This window comes from Rhinoderma darwinii, chromosome 9, assembly GCF_050947455.1.
Source record: "Rhinoderma darwinii isolate aRhiDar2 chromosome 9, aRhiDar2.hap1, whole genome shotgun sequence".
NCBI classification, from domain to species: Eukaryota; Metazoa; Chordata; class Amphibia; order Anura; family Rhinodermatidae; genus Rhinoderma; species Rhinoderma darwinii.
Genome location: NC_134695.1, coordinates 33,147,822 through 33,164,141, shown reverse-complemented (window position 1 = coordinate 33,164,141; position 16,320 = coordinate 33,147,822). Strand labels below are relative to the sequence as shown.

General features: G+C 40.3%; 1 protein-coding gene across 3 annotated transcripts in view; it reads left to right on the top strand.

Annotated features, from left to right (window-relative positions):
* The window catches only part of NRN1L (neuritin 1 like), an 88,351-nt gene extending 77,064 nt beyond the window's left edge, over window positions 1-11,287 (top strand). For all 3 annotated transcript variants that reach the window (XM_075836911.1, XM_075836909.1, XM_075836910.1), the window contains exon 5: window positions 10,761-11,287. In XM_075836911.1, the coding sequence (XP_075693026.1) occupies window positions 10,761-11,049 (289 nt within the window). In that variant the 3' untranslated portion in view covers window positions 11,050-11,287. The remainder of the gene's footprint in view (window positions 1-10,760) is intronic.
* The last annotated feature ends 5,033 nt before the right edge of the window (window positions 11,288-16,320 follow it).

The window sequence follows — 16,320 nt, the reverse complement described above, 5'->3', positions numbered from 1 at the left end:
TATAGGATCTTATATTCAAAATGGCTCTCAGCCATACTTCAATATTACAGTTAAACATATTCATTATTTTGGTTTATAGAAATATATTCATATTAAACATTTATGGCATAGATGGCAGAATGTGCCATAAATTCTTAATAGGTGCGGGTTCCACCTCTAAGTCCTGCCACCTCTCTATTGAAGTCTTTGGAAGTTATGGAGAGAATCCACCAGTACCTATCAAAAATTTATGATGGCAATAACCATTTAAAGAGGACCTGTCAGGTCTCCTGACATATCTGTTTAACCCCGTCAAAAAATTTCAGAATCTCTGTCTATCTTCAATGTTTCATCACAAATGTGACAAAAACACAATATCCCAGATATGAATTTATTGTAACAAAATGATACCGTTATGTCAAACAACAACGGTCATTAAATGTCTCCACGCTATCAATATCTCTGTCTCAACTTGTTTCCCCTATTCACAGTTAGGTCCATCGGGAGATAAGTAATTAAATCAATAGTCAAAATAAAAAGAAGTATCAAAGACTCAAAAATATCATCATGCAAAAGTCATTTACGCCTCTCAAAGCCCTTGATTCCCGATTGCAATAGTAGTAGCCAAAACAAATGACGTTTGAGACAACCCTCTGGGTTATGAAGTTGCAAAAACGGATGTTTATTCAACCCTGCAAGCTTTTCAGCCATCAGAGTAAGGCCCTGTTCACACGGCGGAATAATTTGCCATGGAAGCCGCCGCAAAATTCGGCCTCATGTTCATTTCAAAGGGCGTCGGAAGCTTCTTTTTCCCACTAGCTCTTTTTTTCTGATTTTTCCCACTATATAACATGTTTGTGCTTACATAATTGCAATAACATGTCAATCCATTTAATATCAAATGCTATTTCACTTAGACCTTACTATAGTGATCACAAATAAAACACATACGTGTATTGTGTAAAAAGGTTTAATGGTAATCAGGGATCTGTCGAGCTTACCTGGGATTTATCCCTGTACATTACACTCTCCGTAGTTGCTTCAAAACCTCGCTGTGCCTATGTCCTTTACCTAAGGCGGAGCATGCCCATATCAATCGCTCCATAGAGTTACTCATTATACTTTTGTTTCCAGGTGCCATTCAAACACTGTCTCCTACGTCACTGTCACATGATCTCTTTTTTTTTTTATAAGTGATAGCCAGCACAGTCTTACTAAAGGTGGTTTTACATAGACAGGTATTTGCCTGTGCTTACCACCTTTAATGAGCACCGATCAACAATACAGTGTGTAGATCTGCGCTCGCTTACACCATTCAGATGGAGCAGTGATTGTTAAGTATGGGGACAAACAATTGTTACTACGATCGTTCATCCCCATGCATTTGCATTATAACAGTAGCACAAATTCCTGTTTACACAGGGAGATGTTCTACCGACTAGAGACAATATTTTTGGTTGCATATAAGATGTGATTAGTCGATGAACGAGCGTTTGTCTTTTCTCAGCTGTTCTTTGCGCTATTTACACAGGGCAATAATCTGGAAAAGCGTTTGTATGAACACTCGATTACCCAATCATTGGCCCGTGTAAAGGGGCTTAAGCACAGAAGCTGTGTAACCTAACGGGCAGCAGTGGATATAGTATTTTTGGTTTGTTGGTTTAGGAAGTACAGTTTGTAATTGGATTGAAAATTGGCTCAAGGACCGTATCCAGAGAGTTGTGGTCAATGATTCCTACAAGTTATAAGTGGTGACCCCAGGGTTCAGTCGACTTTGACACACTGTTTGGCATTCACTTGACAAATGAGATTCAATGTGGATAAATGTAAAGTTCTGCATCTGGGTACTAATAATCTGCATGCATCATATGTCCTAGGGGGAGCTATACTGGGAGTGTCATTTGTTTTGAAATATCTGGATGTACTGGTAGATCATAAACTAAATAACGGCACAAAGTCAATCACCTGCTTCTAAGACCAGCAGTATTGCATAATAAAGTATTAGGAAAATGCAGGCCTCATCTAGAATATACAGTACAGTTCTGGGCAGCAGTTCATAAAAAAGGTGTCCTGGAGTTGGAAAAGGTACAAAGAAAAGCCAAAAATCTGATAAGAGGCATGGAAAATCACAGATGAAGGTTCAGGAAATATTAACCCATTACTGACATTTGACATAACTGTACGTCATATCTGGTAGGGAAGAGTACAGAGCGGGTTCACAGGCTGAGCCCGCTCCATACTCAGCGCGTGTTGGCTGTATGTTACAGCCAAAACTGAGCTGTAACAGCCGTGACCAGGGAACTCTGATCCTCAATGTTTTTTCCACTAAACCTTTAGAAAAAGGGAGGAGCCTCCTGTCACTCCTCGCCCTCCCCCGCATCGTGATCGAGAGGTGCGGATTGTTGTCATGGCAGACTAGGGTCCTAATGGAGGCCTCCAGGTCTGCCACCTTTCTGCTCCTACTAAAGAGACTCTGTCACCTACGAAAATCCCCCTAAACTAGAATAATCAGTCTGTAGCTTAAAAGACACGGATTCTAAATCAGTAATTTTTATCTTTCTACTCACATGCATTTCCCCTCTGTAAGCCCACAAACGGGCCGTGCGTTGCATGCTGATGCATAGAGAATAATCCTAAACTTGGTGATATAATGGGGAGGACTCCTAGGACTTGTCATTGTATTGTACCAGCGATCAAACATCACTTGTTCAAGTCCCCTCGGGGGACAAATAATTTTTTTTTAAAAAGTTGTTAGTAATGTACCTCATTTTTTTAGATATTAAAAGTTAAAACCCCCCTTTCCAATTTTTTCTCTAAAGTAATGTAAAAAATTAAATAAATAAGCATAATTGGTATCGCCGCATCTGTAAAAGTCAAAACTACTACAATATAACATTATTTAAACCGCAGGGTGAACCCTCACCCCCAAAAAAAACTAAAAACAATGCGTCACATTTTTTTGGTCACCTTAGCTCCCCAGGTAAAGTTTTTGCACATTTTTGCTTTTTCTATTTGGTCGCTTGGCTCCCACCTCTGTACCAGATATCCACTATAAGGGTATGTTCACATGGGCTATTTTCGGAAGTTTTTTGGGCCGTAAACGTCCCAAAAAACGGCTGAAAAAGCGGAAGCAGAACGCCTACAAACATCTGCCCATTGATTTCAATGGGAAATATGACGTTGTGTTCCGACGGGGCGTTTTTTACGCCTCATTTTCAAAAAATGGCGCGTAAAAAGACACCCGTGAAAAAGAAGTGCATGTCACTTCTTGGGACATTTTTGGAGCCGTTTTTCATTGACTCTGTAGAAAAATATTGTATAGAGCTTCAGATAGCACCAGATACGGGGTGGAAAGGGTTTTGCACGGATAGGGTCCCAACCCAATAATGAGTAAGACTTCTTACTCTGTAGAAAAACAGCTCCATTTGGCCATAAAAAACGCAGCGAAATAGCAAGTTTGCTTAAAAAATGTTTGAAAATCAGTAGCGGTTTTCCAATGAAAATTTTCAGCCGTTTTTTGTTAAGCATGTGAACATACCCTAAGGAATTGACGAAGCCATTAATAGGGTATCTGGAGTTACTCCGACTAGGAAGGGTGACCTGATAGGGTATACTAGGGTCAATTGTTTTTCTTGTTCTCTCAAGTCAATGAACAAAAGAAAAAACCCTTTCCCCTCACCCTTATTTTTTGCCTCATTATATGGAGGGATAATAATTTCCCCTTTTTTATCCCAATATATTAATTAACCCCTTCAGGACAGAGCCTGCTTTGGCCTTCTGGACAGCCGTTTTTTTTCTAATCTGACGTGTTACTTTATGTGGTAATAACTATCCGAGCGACAGTAAGACTGTTTTCTCATGACATATTGTACTTTATGTTAGTGAAAAAATGTGGTTGATAAATTCTGTATTTATTTGTGAAAAACACCAAAATTTGGATAAAATTCTAATAATTTACATTTTTCTAAATTTAAATGTTTCTGCTTTTAAAACAGATCGTAATACCACACAAAATAGTTACTAGTTAACATTTCCCATATGTCTACTTTTAGTTGGCATAATTTTTTGAACATCCTTTTATTTTTCCAGGACGTTACAAGGCTTTAGTAGCAATTTCTCCCATTTTCAAGAAAATTTACAAACCTATTTTCTGTTTTTTTTTTAAATATAATCTATCTCTCACTGGTAAAATTAACCTAGCCTAAAAATTCTAGACTGTTCATGACTTTGACAGTGGGCAAACTTACAAAATCAGCAAGGGATCAAATACTTATTTCCTTCACTGTATCTAGGGGTATAGTTAGATTTTTGACCCCCACAGGTTTTTTGCTAAATTTATTGGAATTAGTCTGTAAAAATGAAAATCGACTTTATTTCTGGAAAAAAAAAACTTAGACATTTTTAATTTTTACAAGGAATAAAGGAGAAAAAGAACCCAACATTTGTAAAGCAATTTCTCCCGATTACGGCAATGCCCCATATGTGATAATAAATTGCTGTTTGGACCCACGGCAGGGCTCAGAAGGGAAGGAGCGCCATTTGGATTTTGGAGCGCAGATTTTGCTGGAATTGTTTTCGGTGCCATGTCGCATTTGCAAATCCCTGGAGGGACCAAAACAGTGAAAACCCCTATAAGTGACCCCATTTTGGAAACTACACTTATCAAGGAATCTAACTAAGGGTATAGTGAGCATTTATATTTATATTTTACTACTTTTATAGCGAAGTGAGGGCTTATTTTTTTGCAGGACAAGCCATTTTGGTACACTTTTTATAACTTTTTTTTTTTAGAGCTACGGTGACCAAATAACAGCGATTTTATCATTTTAAATTCTTTATTTTTTACGGCGTTCACTGTGAGAGTTAAAAAACTGTATATTTTAATAGTTCAGAATTTTATGCGATACTAATTTTGTTTATTTTTTACATTACTTTAGAGGGAAAAGGATTTTCTTTTAACTTTTAATGTTTATTTATTTCACTACTAATAACTTTATTTAACTTTTTTTTTTTACATACTTTATTAGTCCCCCTAGGGGACTTGAACCAGCGATCAATACTAATGTATTGTCATTTTTACAACAGCGCGATCACTGCTCCTGTCCATTAGTCCTGGGTGTCAGCTGTATTCTACAGCTGACACCCGCAGCATATAAAGAGGGATCCGCACGTGAGCCTGCTCCATACATCAACCCCTGTACCGCGACGTGCTATTATGTCATGGTGAACAAAGGAGTCAATGCGCAACAGATGGTGCGCAATTTTCCACTGATATACCATTTTAGTGCACAATGTCTTGTGCCAGTTTGTGCCACTGAAGACAAATACCTCATAAAATGTTAAGCGGGTTGTCCCTGGTATGGCGATGCCATATACACTACTGTTCAAAAGTTTGGGGTCACCCAGATAATTTTGTGTTTTCCATGAAAACTCACACATATTTATCAAATGAGTTGCAAAATGACTAGAAAATATAGTCAAGACATTGGCAAGGTTAGAAATAATGACTTTTATTTGAAATAATAATTTTCTCCTTCAAACTTTGCTTTCGTCAAAGAATGCTCCATTTGCAGCAATTACAGCATTGCAGACCTTTGGCATTCTAGCTGTTAATTTGGTGAGGTAATCGGGAGAAATTTCACCCCATGCTTCCAGAAGCCCCTCCCACAAGTTGGATTGGCTTGATGGGCACTTCTTGCGTACCATACGGTCAAGCTGCTCCCACAACAGCTCTATGGGGTTGAGATCTGGTGACTGCGCTGGCCACTCCATTACAGATAGAATACCAGCTGCCTGCTTCTTCTCTAAATAGTTCTTGCATAATTTGGAGGTGTGCATTGGGTCATTGTCCTGTTGTAGGGTGAAATTGGCTCCAATCAAGCGCTGTCCACAGGGTATGGCATGGCGTTGCAAAATGGAGTGATAGCCTTCCTTATTCAAAATCCCTTTTACCTTGTACAAATCTCCCACTTTACCAGCACCAAAGCAACCCCAGACCATCACATTACCTCCACCATGCTTGACAGATGGCGTCAGGCACTCTTCCAGCATCTTTTCAGTTGTTCTGCGTCTCACAAATGTTCTTCTGTGTGATCCAAACACCTCAAACTTCGATTCGTCTGTCCATAACATTTTTTTCCAATCCTCCTTTGTCCAATGTCTGTGTGGTTTTGCCCATATTAATCTTTTCCTTTTATTAGCCAGTCTCAGATATGGCTTTTTCTTTGCCACTCTGCCCTGAAGGCCAGCATCCCGGAGTCGCCTCTTCACTGTAGACGTTGACACTAGCGTTTTGCGGGTACTATTTAATGAAGCTGCCAGTTGAGGACCTGTGAGGCGTCTATTTCTCAAACTAGAGACTCTAATGTACTTGTCTTGTTGCTCAGTTGTGCAGCGGGGCCTCCCACTTCTCTTTCTACTCTGGTTAGAGCCTGTTTGTGCTGTCCTCTGAAGGGAGTAGTACACACCGTTGCAGGAAATCTTCAGTTTCTTGGCAATTTCTCGCATGGAAAAGCCTTCATTTCTAAGAACAAGAATAGACTGTCGAGTTTCACATGAAAGCTCTCTTTTTCTAGCCATTTGGAGAGTTTAATCGAACCCACAAATGTAATGCTCCAGATTCTCAACTAGCTCAATGGAAGGTCAGTTTTACAGCTCCTCTAAACAACAAAACTGTTTACAGCGGTGCTAACATAATTGCACAAGGGTTTTCAAGTGTTTTCTAATCATCCATTAGCCTTCTAACACAGTTAGCAAACACAATGTACCATTAGAACACTGGAGTGATGGTTGCTGGAAATGGGCCTCTATACACATATGTAGATATTGCATTAAAAACCAGACGTTTGCAGCTAGAATAGTCATTTAGCACATTAACAATGTATAGAGTGTATTTCTGATTAATTTAATGTTATCTTCATTGAAAAAAACTGTGCTTTTCTTTCAAAAATAAGGACATTTCTAAGTGACCCTAAACTTTTGAACGGTAGTGTATGCGGACGTAAACTGAAGGGAGGGAGCACCATTTGGCTTTTGGAGCACAGATTTAGCTTAGGCCCCATGCACACGACCGTGCTCGTAATTACGACTCGTAACTACGAGCATGGCCGGGCACGGCCGGCCACGGGCAGCCGGCCGTTTTTCAGAGCCGTGCTCCCATTATAAAGTATAGTAGCACGGCCCGTAAAAGAAAAAAATAGAACATGTTCTATCTTTTTCAACGGCACGGGCACCTTCCCGTGAGAAAACGGGAAGGTACCCGTGGCCAACAGAAGTCTATGGGCCCGTTATTTCGTGTCGTAATTACGACCCGTAATAACGGGTGTTTTTACGGTCGTGTGCATGAGGTCTTAGTAGTAGTTGTGTTTATTGGTATTTCAGTTTATAATGAGGGGGCATATGTAATCTGTGCGGAGTACATCAGGGCATAATAACAGGGTATAATAATGCGGTAATCCGCAGATATGTGGCCAGTGTCACACTGATAAATGGCGCCCGATCTTACCCGCTTTTGGAACACTCTGCACATTTTGCGTCGCCATATTCTTGGAGCCAGAACTTTTTTACTTTTGCTCCAACAGAGCTGTGTGAGGGCTTATTTGTTGCGGGACAATCTGTAGTTTTCATTGGTACAGTTTTGGGGTACATGCGATTTTTTGATCACTTTCTATTTTGGCAAGCAACGTGACCAAAAACAAGCAATTCTGACAATGATTTTTATTCTTTTTTTTTTGTAGTGTTCACTGTGCGCTATAAATTACATTTTTACTTTATTCTCCGTGTTGAGACGATTACAGCGGTACCATAAGTACATAGTTTTGTTATGTTTTGCAGCGTTTGCACAATAGAATCACTTTTTTAAAATATAATAAATTTTTTGTGCCACCATATTCTGAGAGCCATAACTTTTTTTATTTTTCAGTCAAAAAAGCTGTGTAAGGGCTTGTTTTTTGCAGGACAGGTTGTAGTTTCTATTGGTACTATTTTAGGGTACATGCAACTTTTTGATCACTTTTTATTCTATATTTTGTGAGGGGTGGTGACCAAAAAATAGCGATCCTAGAATTTTTTTTTTTTTTTTTTTGCGGTGTTCACCGTACAGGAAAAACAACATTATAGTTTGGGTCATCACGAATGCGGTGATACCAAATATGTGTACTTTTTTTTTAACGGTTTCATTTTTTTCCTATAATTAGGGTTATTATAGGAAAAAAAGCAGTTTTATAACTTTTATTTTTACACTTTTATAAAACATTTTTATTAACTTTTTTTTGTCCCAATAGTTGACTTGAAGATCTGCAGCACTGATCGCTGCTATAATACATTACACTTCCTACGTAGTGTAATGTATTATAACTTTCAGTGTGACGTGATAGTCACTCTGACAGGAAGCACAACAGGACCAGCCGGAGGCTGGTCCTCATAGGCTCCCGTACATGGCAGACCCGGAGGCCACTGTCTGGCCTCCGGTTTGCATGTGGACCATCGGCACCCCCCTCGATTGCATCGTGGGGGTTGCCGATGTGCTACAAACCCCTTAAATGCGGCGATCGCAATCGATCGCCGCATTTAAGGTGTTAATTGCCAAAATCAGCAGCGATGGACCACTGGCTGGCAACAGTGGAGTGTCAGCTGTTGGGGACAGCTGACCTCCCGTTTCTCAGACACTGTCTATAAGGACAGTGTGCACGGGGAACCGCACAGTAACTGTACATCCCGGTGTGGGTAGTAAGCCCTCGCCAGGACGTACATTTGCGTTGTGGCGCGGTAATAGGTTAAAGGTTACATTTTACTGTGTAATTTTTTTGATCAGCTAATTTTTTCTGTGATTTCTATTCGGACTACATAATCACTGACTATACTTTTGGCCTGCCAAAGCCGCTATATTTGTTTGGTTCTGTGAGCAGGTCTTAAAGTAGCCCAACATCTCCACGCCATTATACTACTGTAACAAAGCCAGAGTATTGCGATTTATCTTCACCCTTTTACCCCTGTATAGGGATGTGGATTTCGCTGCGGGGGAAACCTAGGTCCCTACTGCTGGAGTAGTATCCCTTGCTCACGGCTGACATTAGTACAAGCAGAGTGTCCAGGAGAGCTAAAGGTCTGAGCAGGCTGCATCGGATCATAACGGAAAACATAGCAATAGGTTAGGGCAGGCTGCAGAGGTTTGTCACTGTAAACGTAGCAAGAGGTCGGGGAGGGGCGGGGATGGTCAACAATAGGCAAAAGGTCAGTACACAGGAATTCAGAAAAAATACTTCAGGTACTAGGAACACTAGGAAGCAAATTGTTCTGGCAATATGTACCAGAGCAGGCAGGCCTTTATACAAGGTCTGGGGATGGAATTTGAAAATTGGCGTACGCTGGCCCTTTAATAATACAAGAGTCATCGCGAGCGCGCCAGGACCCAGTGAACCATGGCGGCGGCTTGAGCGGCCACCAGACGCCGAACAAGAAGGCAGAGGGAGGCTGCATGGACCAGGACACCAGGTACAGGTAAGTACAGGAAGGCAGGGTGTGGAGCCTATTACAACTACGGCTACCATTTTTGAAAGTTTGCATGATGATCTCACTGTAGCATTCTGTGTTCCACTATTGACTCAAAATAATACCAATATTCACGGAGCACCATACAATGACTGACAACAACCACCGCACCATGCCTATATAATACCATAATACAATTACTGTACTGTATAACACCATACAGTGTGCAAATAAAAATGCTATACAATGGCTGATTAATAGAACCATGCAGTAAATCAATTCCATCCTAGATTGACTAAATAATAGCAGCATGCAATAACAAAACAATACCGCCATACAGTTACTCCATACTGTCAAGTAGTGGCTGAATAATTCCGGCATACAGTGAATGTATAATACTATTATATAGTGACTAAATAAAACTGCTTTACAGTGACTGAATAGTCTCCAAATAACAGTGCCTTACAGATTTTCTGCAGGACATCATCACACTGCCGATCGAATACATTACAGGCACAGTCAAAGCCACAATAAATAAAAATTAAATAGCCAATGATCCACAGTCAATGTCTTCTTTAATTGTAGTCATTTGCGTTCCCCTTTGTTCTCCAATTGCACAATATTTTAATGAAGGATTTTTCCAACTACTGCAGTGCACACATTTGAACTTTTATAAACGTCAAAGTAGCCCATTTAAGTGCAAACTTTAATACCCCATAACGGGGAGTGTCCCTATACCAATAAAAGCAACAGTTCTCCCGCGAACTTAAAGTGTAGCTAAACATTTGACAAACTTCTGACATGTCATAGTGACATGTCAGAAGTTTGGTTTGGTGGGGGTCCGAGCACTGAGACCCCGAAAGAATGGCTAAAACGAAGCAGCTGAAGAGCTCGTGTGAGCGATCAGCCGCTTCGTGTCTGTTCGGCTTTTTCCGGAAATAAATGTATCGGTGTATGGACTCAATAAAAAGTCTATGAGCCCATACGCCGATACATTGGCTTTCAGGAAAAAGCAGAACAGACACGAAGCGGCTGAGCGCTCACACGAGCGATTCAGCTGCTTCATTCTAGCGATTGGTGGGGTTCTCAGTGCTCAGACCCCCACCAATACAAACTTCTGACATGTCACTATGACATGTCAGAACTTTGTCAAACGTTTAGCTACACTTTAAAGGCCTTGTCCGATTTCTCTTTAAACTGTAAAAATGATGTTAAGATAAAGTAGAGCTAAACTTTAGGTTAATTTAATAATGTATGTCTAATTATGTCAAATATTTTATTTATTTATGTAGGTCCTGGGATGAATTTCACAAGTGTGCAAGCAATGTCCTGATCAATTGTCCTGAAGATACAGCCGCCATATGGGAATCTCTAAGGCAGGAGTCAAGAAAAATTCAATACCAGGGCAATTTGCATGACCTGTGTACTTCCAGGAATCGGCAACCAAATAGCATGGGGGCCACGGATACTGGTGAAACAAACAAAGAAACCCTCAGAGGTTCAGGATACGTGCTACAACATGGCCTGTTACCAATTGTTATTGCTTCAGTACTGGTTTGGATTGTAAATGAACAAGCATAATAAACATTACTGCTCTTGACAATAAAGGGATATGTCCACACAAAGATATTTTATTAAACGCTTGCAGCTGATGATGTTTGCACACATAATTTTTTAATTATATTTTTCTAAGCCTTTAGAATTAAAATACATTTTACAACACCATACATGACACCATACACGGCAATATAGGTTATGCATAAAATAACAATAGAAAAATGTAACTTAAAGGGGTTATCAGGGACATTTGACAGGATATGTCATAAATGTCAGATAGATGCGGGTCCCACCTCTAGGACCTGCACCTATCTCTAGAACAAGGCCCCCTAAACCCTGTTCTACCTCTGTGTTGTGGCTGAAGCGGGTGATTTCTGACCATGAAGAAGAAAACAGCGTAGCTCACTGAGCTACGCGGTTTCTGTAAGTCCCATGTTAGTGAATGGCAGTTAGGAGTTACAGAAGCAGCGTAGCATGCAATATATGCTGTTTCTGTAACTACCATTCAGTTCTACGGGAGTAATGGAAACAGCGTAGCTCACAAGCTACGCTGCTTTCTTCTTCATTGTCAAAAATCACACGCTTCAGCGGTAGAACAGGGTTTAGGGGGCCCTGTTTTAGAGAAAGTTGCGGGTCCTAGAGGTGGGACTTGCATCTATCTGGCATTTATGACATATCCTGTGGATATGTCATAAATGTCCCTGATGGGAAAACCCCTTTAAACATAATTTTATTGTTTGGGTCCAAATTGATGTGCTGATCAATTTCATAATACATCTGTATAGGAGATGGAGCTTCATTTTCTTCCTTCAGAGCTCTAAATGTGCTGCATGAACAGAGATAAGCGTAGAAATACATGCTGCTTTTAGCCACCACTAGGTGGAGCTTAGCAGTTTACTGAAAATGGATTTATACAGCTTCCATTGAATTTAAAAATCCATATGCAGTAAGATCCTAAATTCCTAGTAGTTATGCAGACAGCCAGAATATTATATTTTACCTCTATGGCTGTGTATAGGGAAGCAAGGAATTTTAGGTCCTGCAACAGAATGCTAGAGCTCCAACCCCTGTAAAGAGTAATGAGATTATTTAGCGCAACATTTTTGAAAATTTTGGTTCAACTTTCAAATTTGTTTTTATAAAAAATTATTTTTACTTTATACAGAGCAGCTGTATCGTTCGCTAAGACCTGAATCCGTCAGGTCCGTGGGACTGACGGGTTCAGTGTCAGTGGGTCCTGTGTGTCTCTGATACGCAGGATCCACCTGTAATCTATCACATCTAAGATCTTAACTTAGATGTGATGAATAACAGGTGGTTCCTGCGTGTCAGAAACACACAGGACTCGCTGTCACTGAACCCGTCAGTGCCGCGGACATGACGGATTTAGGCTTCAGTGCAAGATACAGCTGCTCTATATACAGGATACAGAGCAGCTGTATCTCAAAAAATATATATTTTTTTGCCTATTTAAAAAAATAAAAAATAAAAAGCACTTTCAAAGGTTTACATAGCCTTTAAATTAGTCTTGTCTTCCTGGTAAATGCAATTATCTCTTCACATTGTATTGATAACTGTAAGGGTATGTTCACGCGGCTTATTTTCGGCCGTTTTTCCAAAAAACGGGCGGAAAATCGGAAGCAGAACGCCTCCAAACATCTGCACATTGATTTCAATGTTCTGTTCCGATGGGGCGTTTTTTGTACGCGGCCGTTTTGAAAAACGGCCACGAAAAATAAGTGCATGTCACTTGTTGAGCCGTTTTTCATTGACTTAATAGAAAAACAGCTAAAAAAAACGGCCGTAAAAAAAACAGCGAAAAATGCTAGTTAATTAAAAAACGACTGAAAATCAGGAGCGGTTTTCCCTTGAAAACAGCTCCGTAATTTCAGACGTTTTTTGCTAAGCGTGTGAACATACCCTAAGCAGAACTAAGCAGCTGATTTAATTGAAAATAATATTGAATGGGCCTTTACAAATGTAGCAAAACATTATATAGAAATAATTTGCACGTTTTAGCAATTCTGTAATGTTTTTTTATTGAAATGTTACTGAATGATATTATATTGTACATTGCGTATGATGACACAGAGTATACAGTCATATTTTCTTTACAATTATCAGGCATTATATTCAGTGTTTCTGTTGATAATGTATCTCTTGTAAAGAACATGAACAGCTGTGGTTACATATGACAAATTATTGGACTTCATTTACTAATTAATTACCTAAATTTAAATAGTATGAATTTGCAATCCCTGTCAAAGTAATCCCAGGACATGGGATTATGGCGAGTCCTTGACTTTCTAAATCACAAGATTACGTCTGTCAATATCTGCTGACATTACAAGCATAACCTTGTCTGTCTTTTAAAATGAAAATACACATAAATCAAGAAATTAAGATAGAAACACTAGATAGAAGTAATGAATAATAGGAAAAGGGGCTATGGAGAAGAAAAAAGGGCAAAAGTCATTTGGATCACTAGATCTGTAAAAAATATTTGACCGGGAACAGCAGGCCTTGTTGTGTGATATCACGCTGCAGCAAGTTCTCAGAGTCAAGATAAAGATGGCTACATCCGTATATTGCCTGACAGGGAAATATCGGGTGAATGGTCCCTTAATTAAGAACACCCAAATTGAAATGATCAAATCCCACTTATTGTTATTTTTATATTATAATATTTATTGTTACGTCTCATTTATTGCTGCATTACTTTCTCATGTTTTATTAGCAGTTGGTTAATACAATAAAGCAAATAAATGGGAAAGGCGAGGGAAGGTTGAGTTTTAATTAAATGTAATAATTGCTGTAAGGGGTAACTTCATTTGAAGCTGCAATATTGATGCTTTATTCCTGTCCTTTAATATTCCTTCCTTTTTGCTACAATAGTATTTCATGTGCTCACAATACGGGCGGCTCTAGTATTTGTTGCTACTAAGTCCAAGCCACAGCTGATATATAATAAAGAGTAGCGCACATGTAGCTATTAAAGTATCACAGTATCCTTGCTTTGTGTTGTATTAAACATTCACATACTTGATTGCGCAAACGTTCTCAACTCTTGCCAAGCCAGAAGAAACAAAGCGCCGCACTCAAACAGCTGACATGCTTCCCGCGAGTCAGCTGATCGACAAAACATCTACCGCTCAATAGTTCAGCGATCCACCCAGCACCTAAGTGATCTGATGTCCGGCTGTGATCGCAATCTTACACTGGGAGAGAGATTTAGACTATTAGGCCTTATTTACACAAGCGTGTTAAACGTCTGTGTGACTGCCGTTGAAACAACGGCCGTCCCACAGACCTTTGTTATTCAATGTGGACGTTCATACAGCTGTTGTTTCAACGGACCATGTGAAGGGTCCGTGAGAAAATAGGACATGTCCTATTTTCTCACGCTTCACGCATCCCTCCATAGACTCTCAACTATGGGAAATGCGAGACATCGCGTCCCGCAGCGCAGAGCACGGATGCACCTCGGAAGGGAAAAAGTGCAGTTTTTCATGTCCGAGATGCACAGCGCTCTTGTAAATAAGGCCTAAGAATGATGTATGCAGGAACCACCATTGAATTCCCTAACCTGTCCCTCAATTGAACTATTCCTGATCTGATGCTAGGTCTGTCCCGACGTACGTTTCGCTGACGTCAGCTTCTTCTACAGGCCTCTACAACAAGCTGTCGTCATTGATTTACTATTGGTGGTGTATATCAGGGCAGAATAAAAAGTTAAAAAAGATCCTAAGAGAGGAAGCCTTAACCTAGATATAAGTTAACCTGATATATATATATATATATATACACACACACGCACATAGGCAAAGCTAGGCTTTTCATCACCCAGGGCAAAAATTCAGTCAGCTGCTCCAGCCATGTATCTAAATACCCTGGCCCAGACGGAGAGGCTTTTTTGGCGTCTCCTCTGGCACCCAGCACCTGGGGGACATGCCCTGACAGTATGTACACACATACTGAAAAATACAATAGATTTAATTAGAATTTTTATTTTTAAAGTATATTTATCAGTCCAAGTAACTTCTCAGAATAAGCCATTGTGTATGTGCTCGAGTAATAATAGTATGTCTCACCATGCTGTTACCTTTATGATGAATTTTCAGCAGTTCTCTTGCTCCATCTCAAATTAGTTGTCAGCATTTCATGAGCTGAGCTCCAGAAGGGACAGGCACTACCTTCAAGTGGCAGACCAGGCTATTAAAGCCCCTAGGCCGTGGGGTCTGGGGACAAATTGGCCCACCTCCTGTCCCGCTTCATCAATTGCATGTAATGCCCAACAAATGTTGAAATCTTAATGCTGCTTTGCCCACCCATGTCTGCCTGCCCTGTTTGTCACGTCTGTGTTAAGAAATGTTCATGATTGAGCTGATTAATAATCATAGAGGTTCTGCTTGTTGGCCATCCAAGTCCTGTCCCGCTTCATCAATTGCAGAACGGATGCACTTCCGTTTGCTGCACGTGATTCGCGCAACAGTTGTTCAAGAAATGAAGGGGAAAATAAAACCACCACCTTCATTTCATTTTCTAAACCTCATAACCGCGTGTCATAAGGATGGCATATGTGCGAAAATCACACAGCCACGCACCAAACACTGATGACACACGGAACTGCAACCCGAAAAAAAAAAGGCTCACGGGAAAAATAAGCATGTCCTTTCTTCAGGCGTCTCCGTCTCTGACCTCCCATTGACATCAATGGGAGGCTGAGAAAGCGGTATTGGCGTTTTTTGCCAATGGCCACAGCCGAAAAACGTGGCCAAAAACGCGTTCTGCTGGCAGGTCAAAATCTGACTCAAAATTCCTGAAGGAATTTTGAGGCAGATTTTTCAGCTTGCAAAAAACTCAGTGTGAACTAGGCCTTAGTATTTACTAAAGGATTATATGTTTAGCAAAAGAATCGGAGGGAAATTAATTTGTATACATGAGTACAGGCAGCCTCCTCCTTCTTCCACACAGCTTTGCGTAATATGATACCCCAGTAAGTCGCCAACTGGACTGTCGTGTATAATAGTTGCAGAGGTTTTTCAGTGAGTGCAGAGTCTCTGACCAGTAAGGGTATGTTCACACAACATATTTTCAGCCGTAATTCAGGGGTTTTACACCTCGAATTACGCCTGAAAAGACGGCTTCATTACGTCTGCAAACATCTGCCCATTGCGTGCAATGGGTTTTACGATGTTCTGTTCAGACGAAGTGTAATTTTACGCGTCACTGTCGAAATACGGCGCGTAAAATTACGGCTCGTCAAAAGAAAAGCAGGACACTTCTTGGGACGTT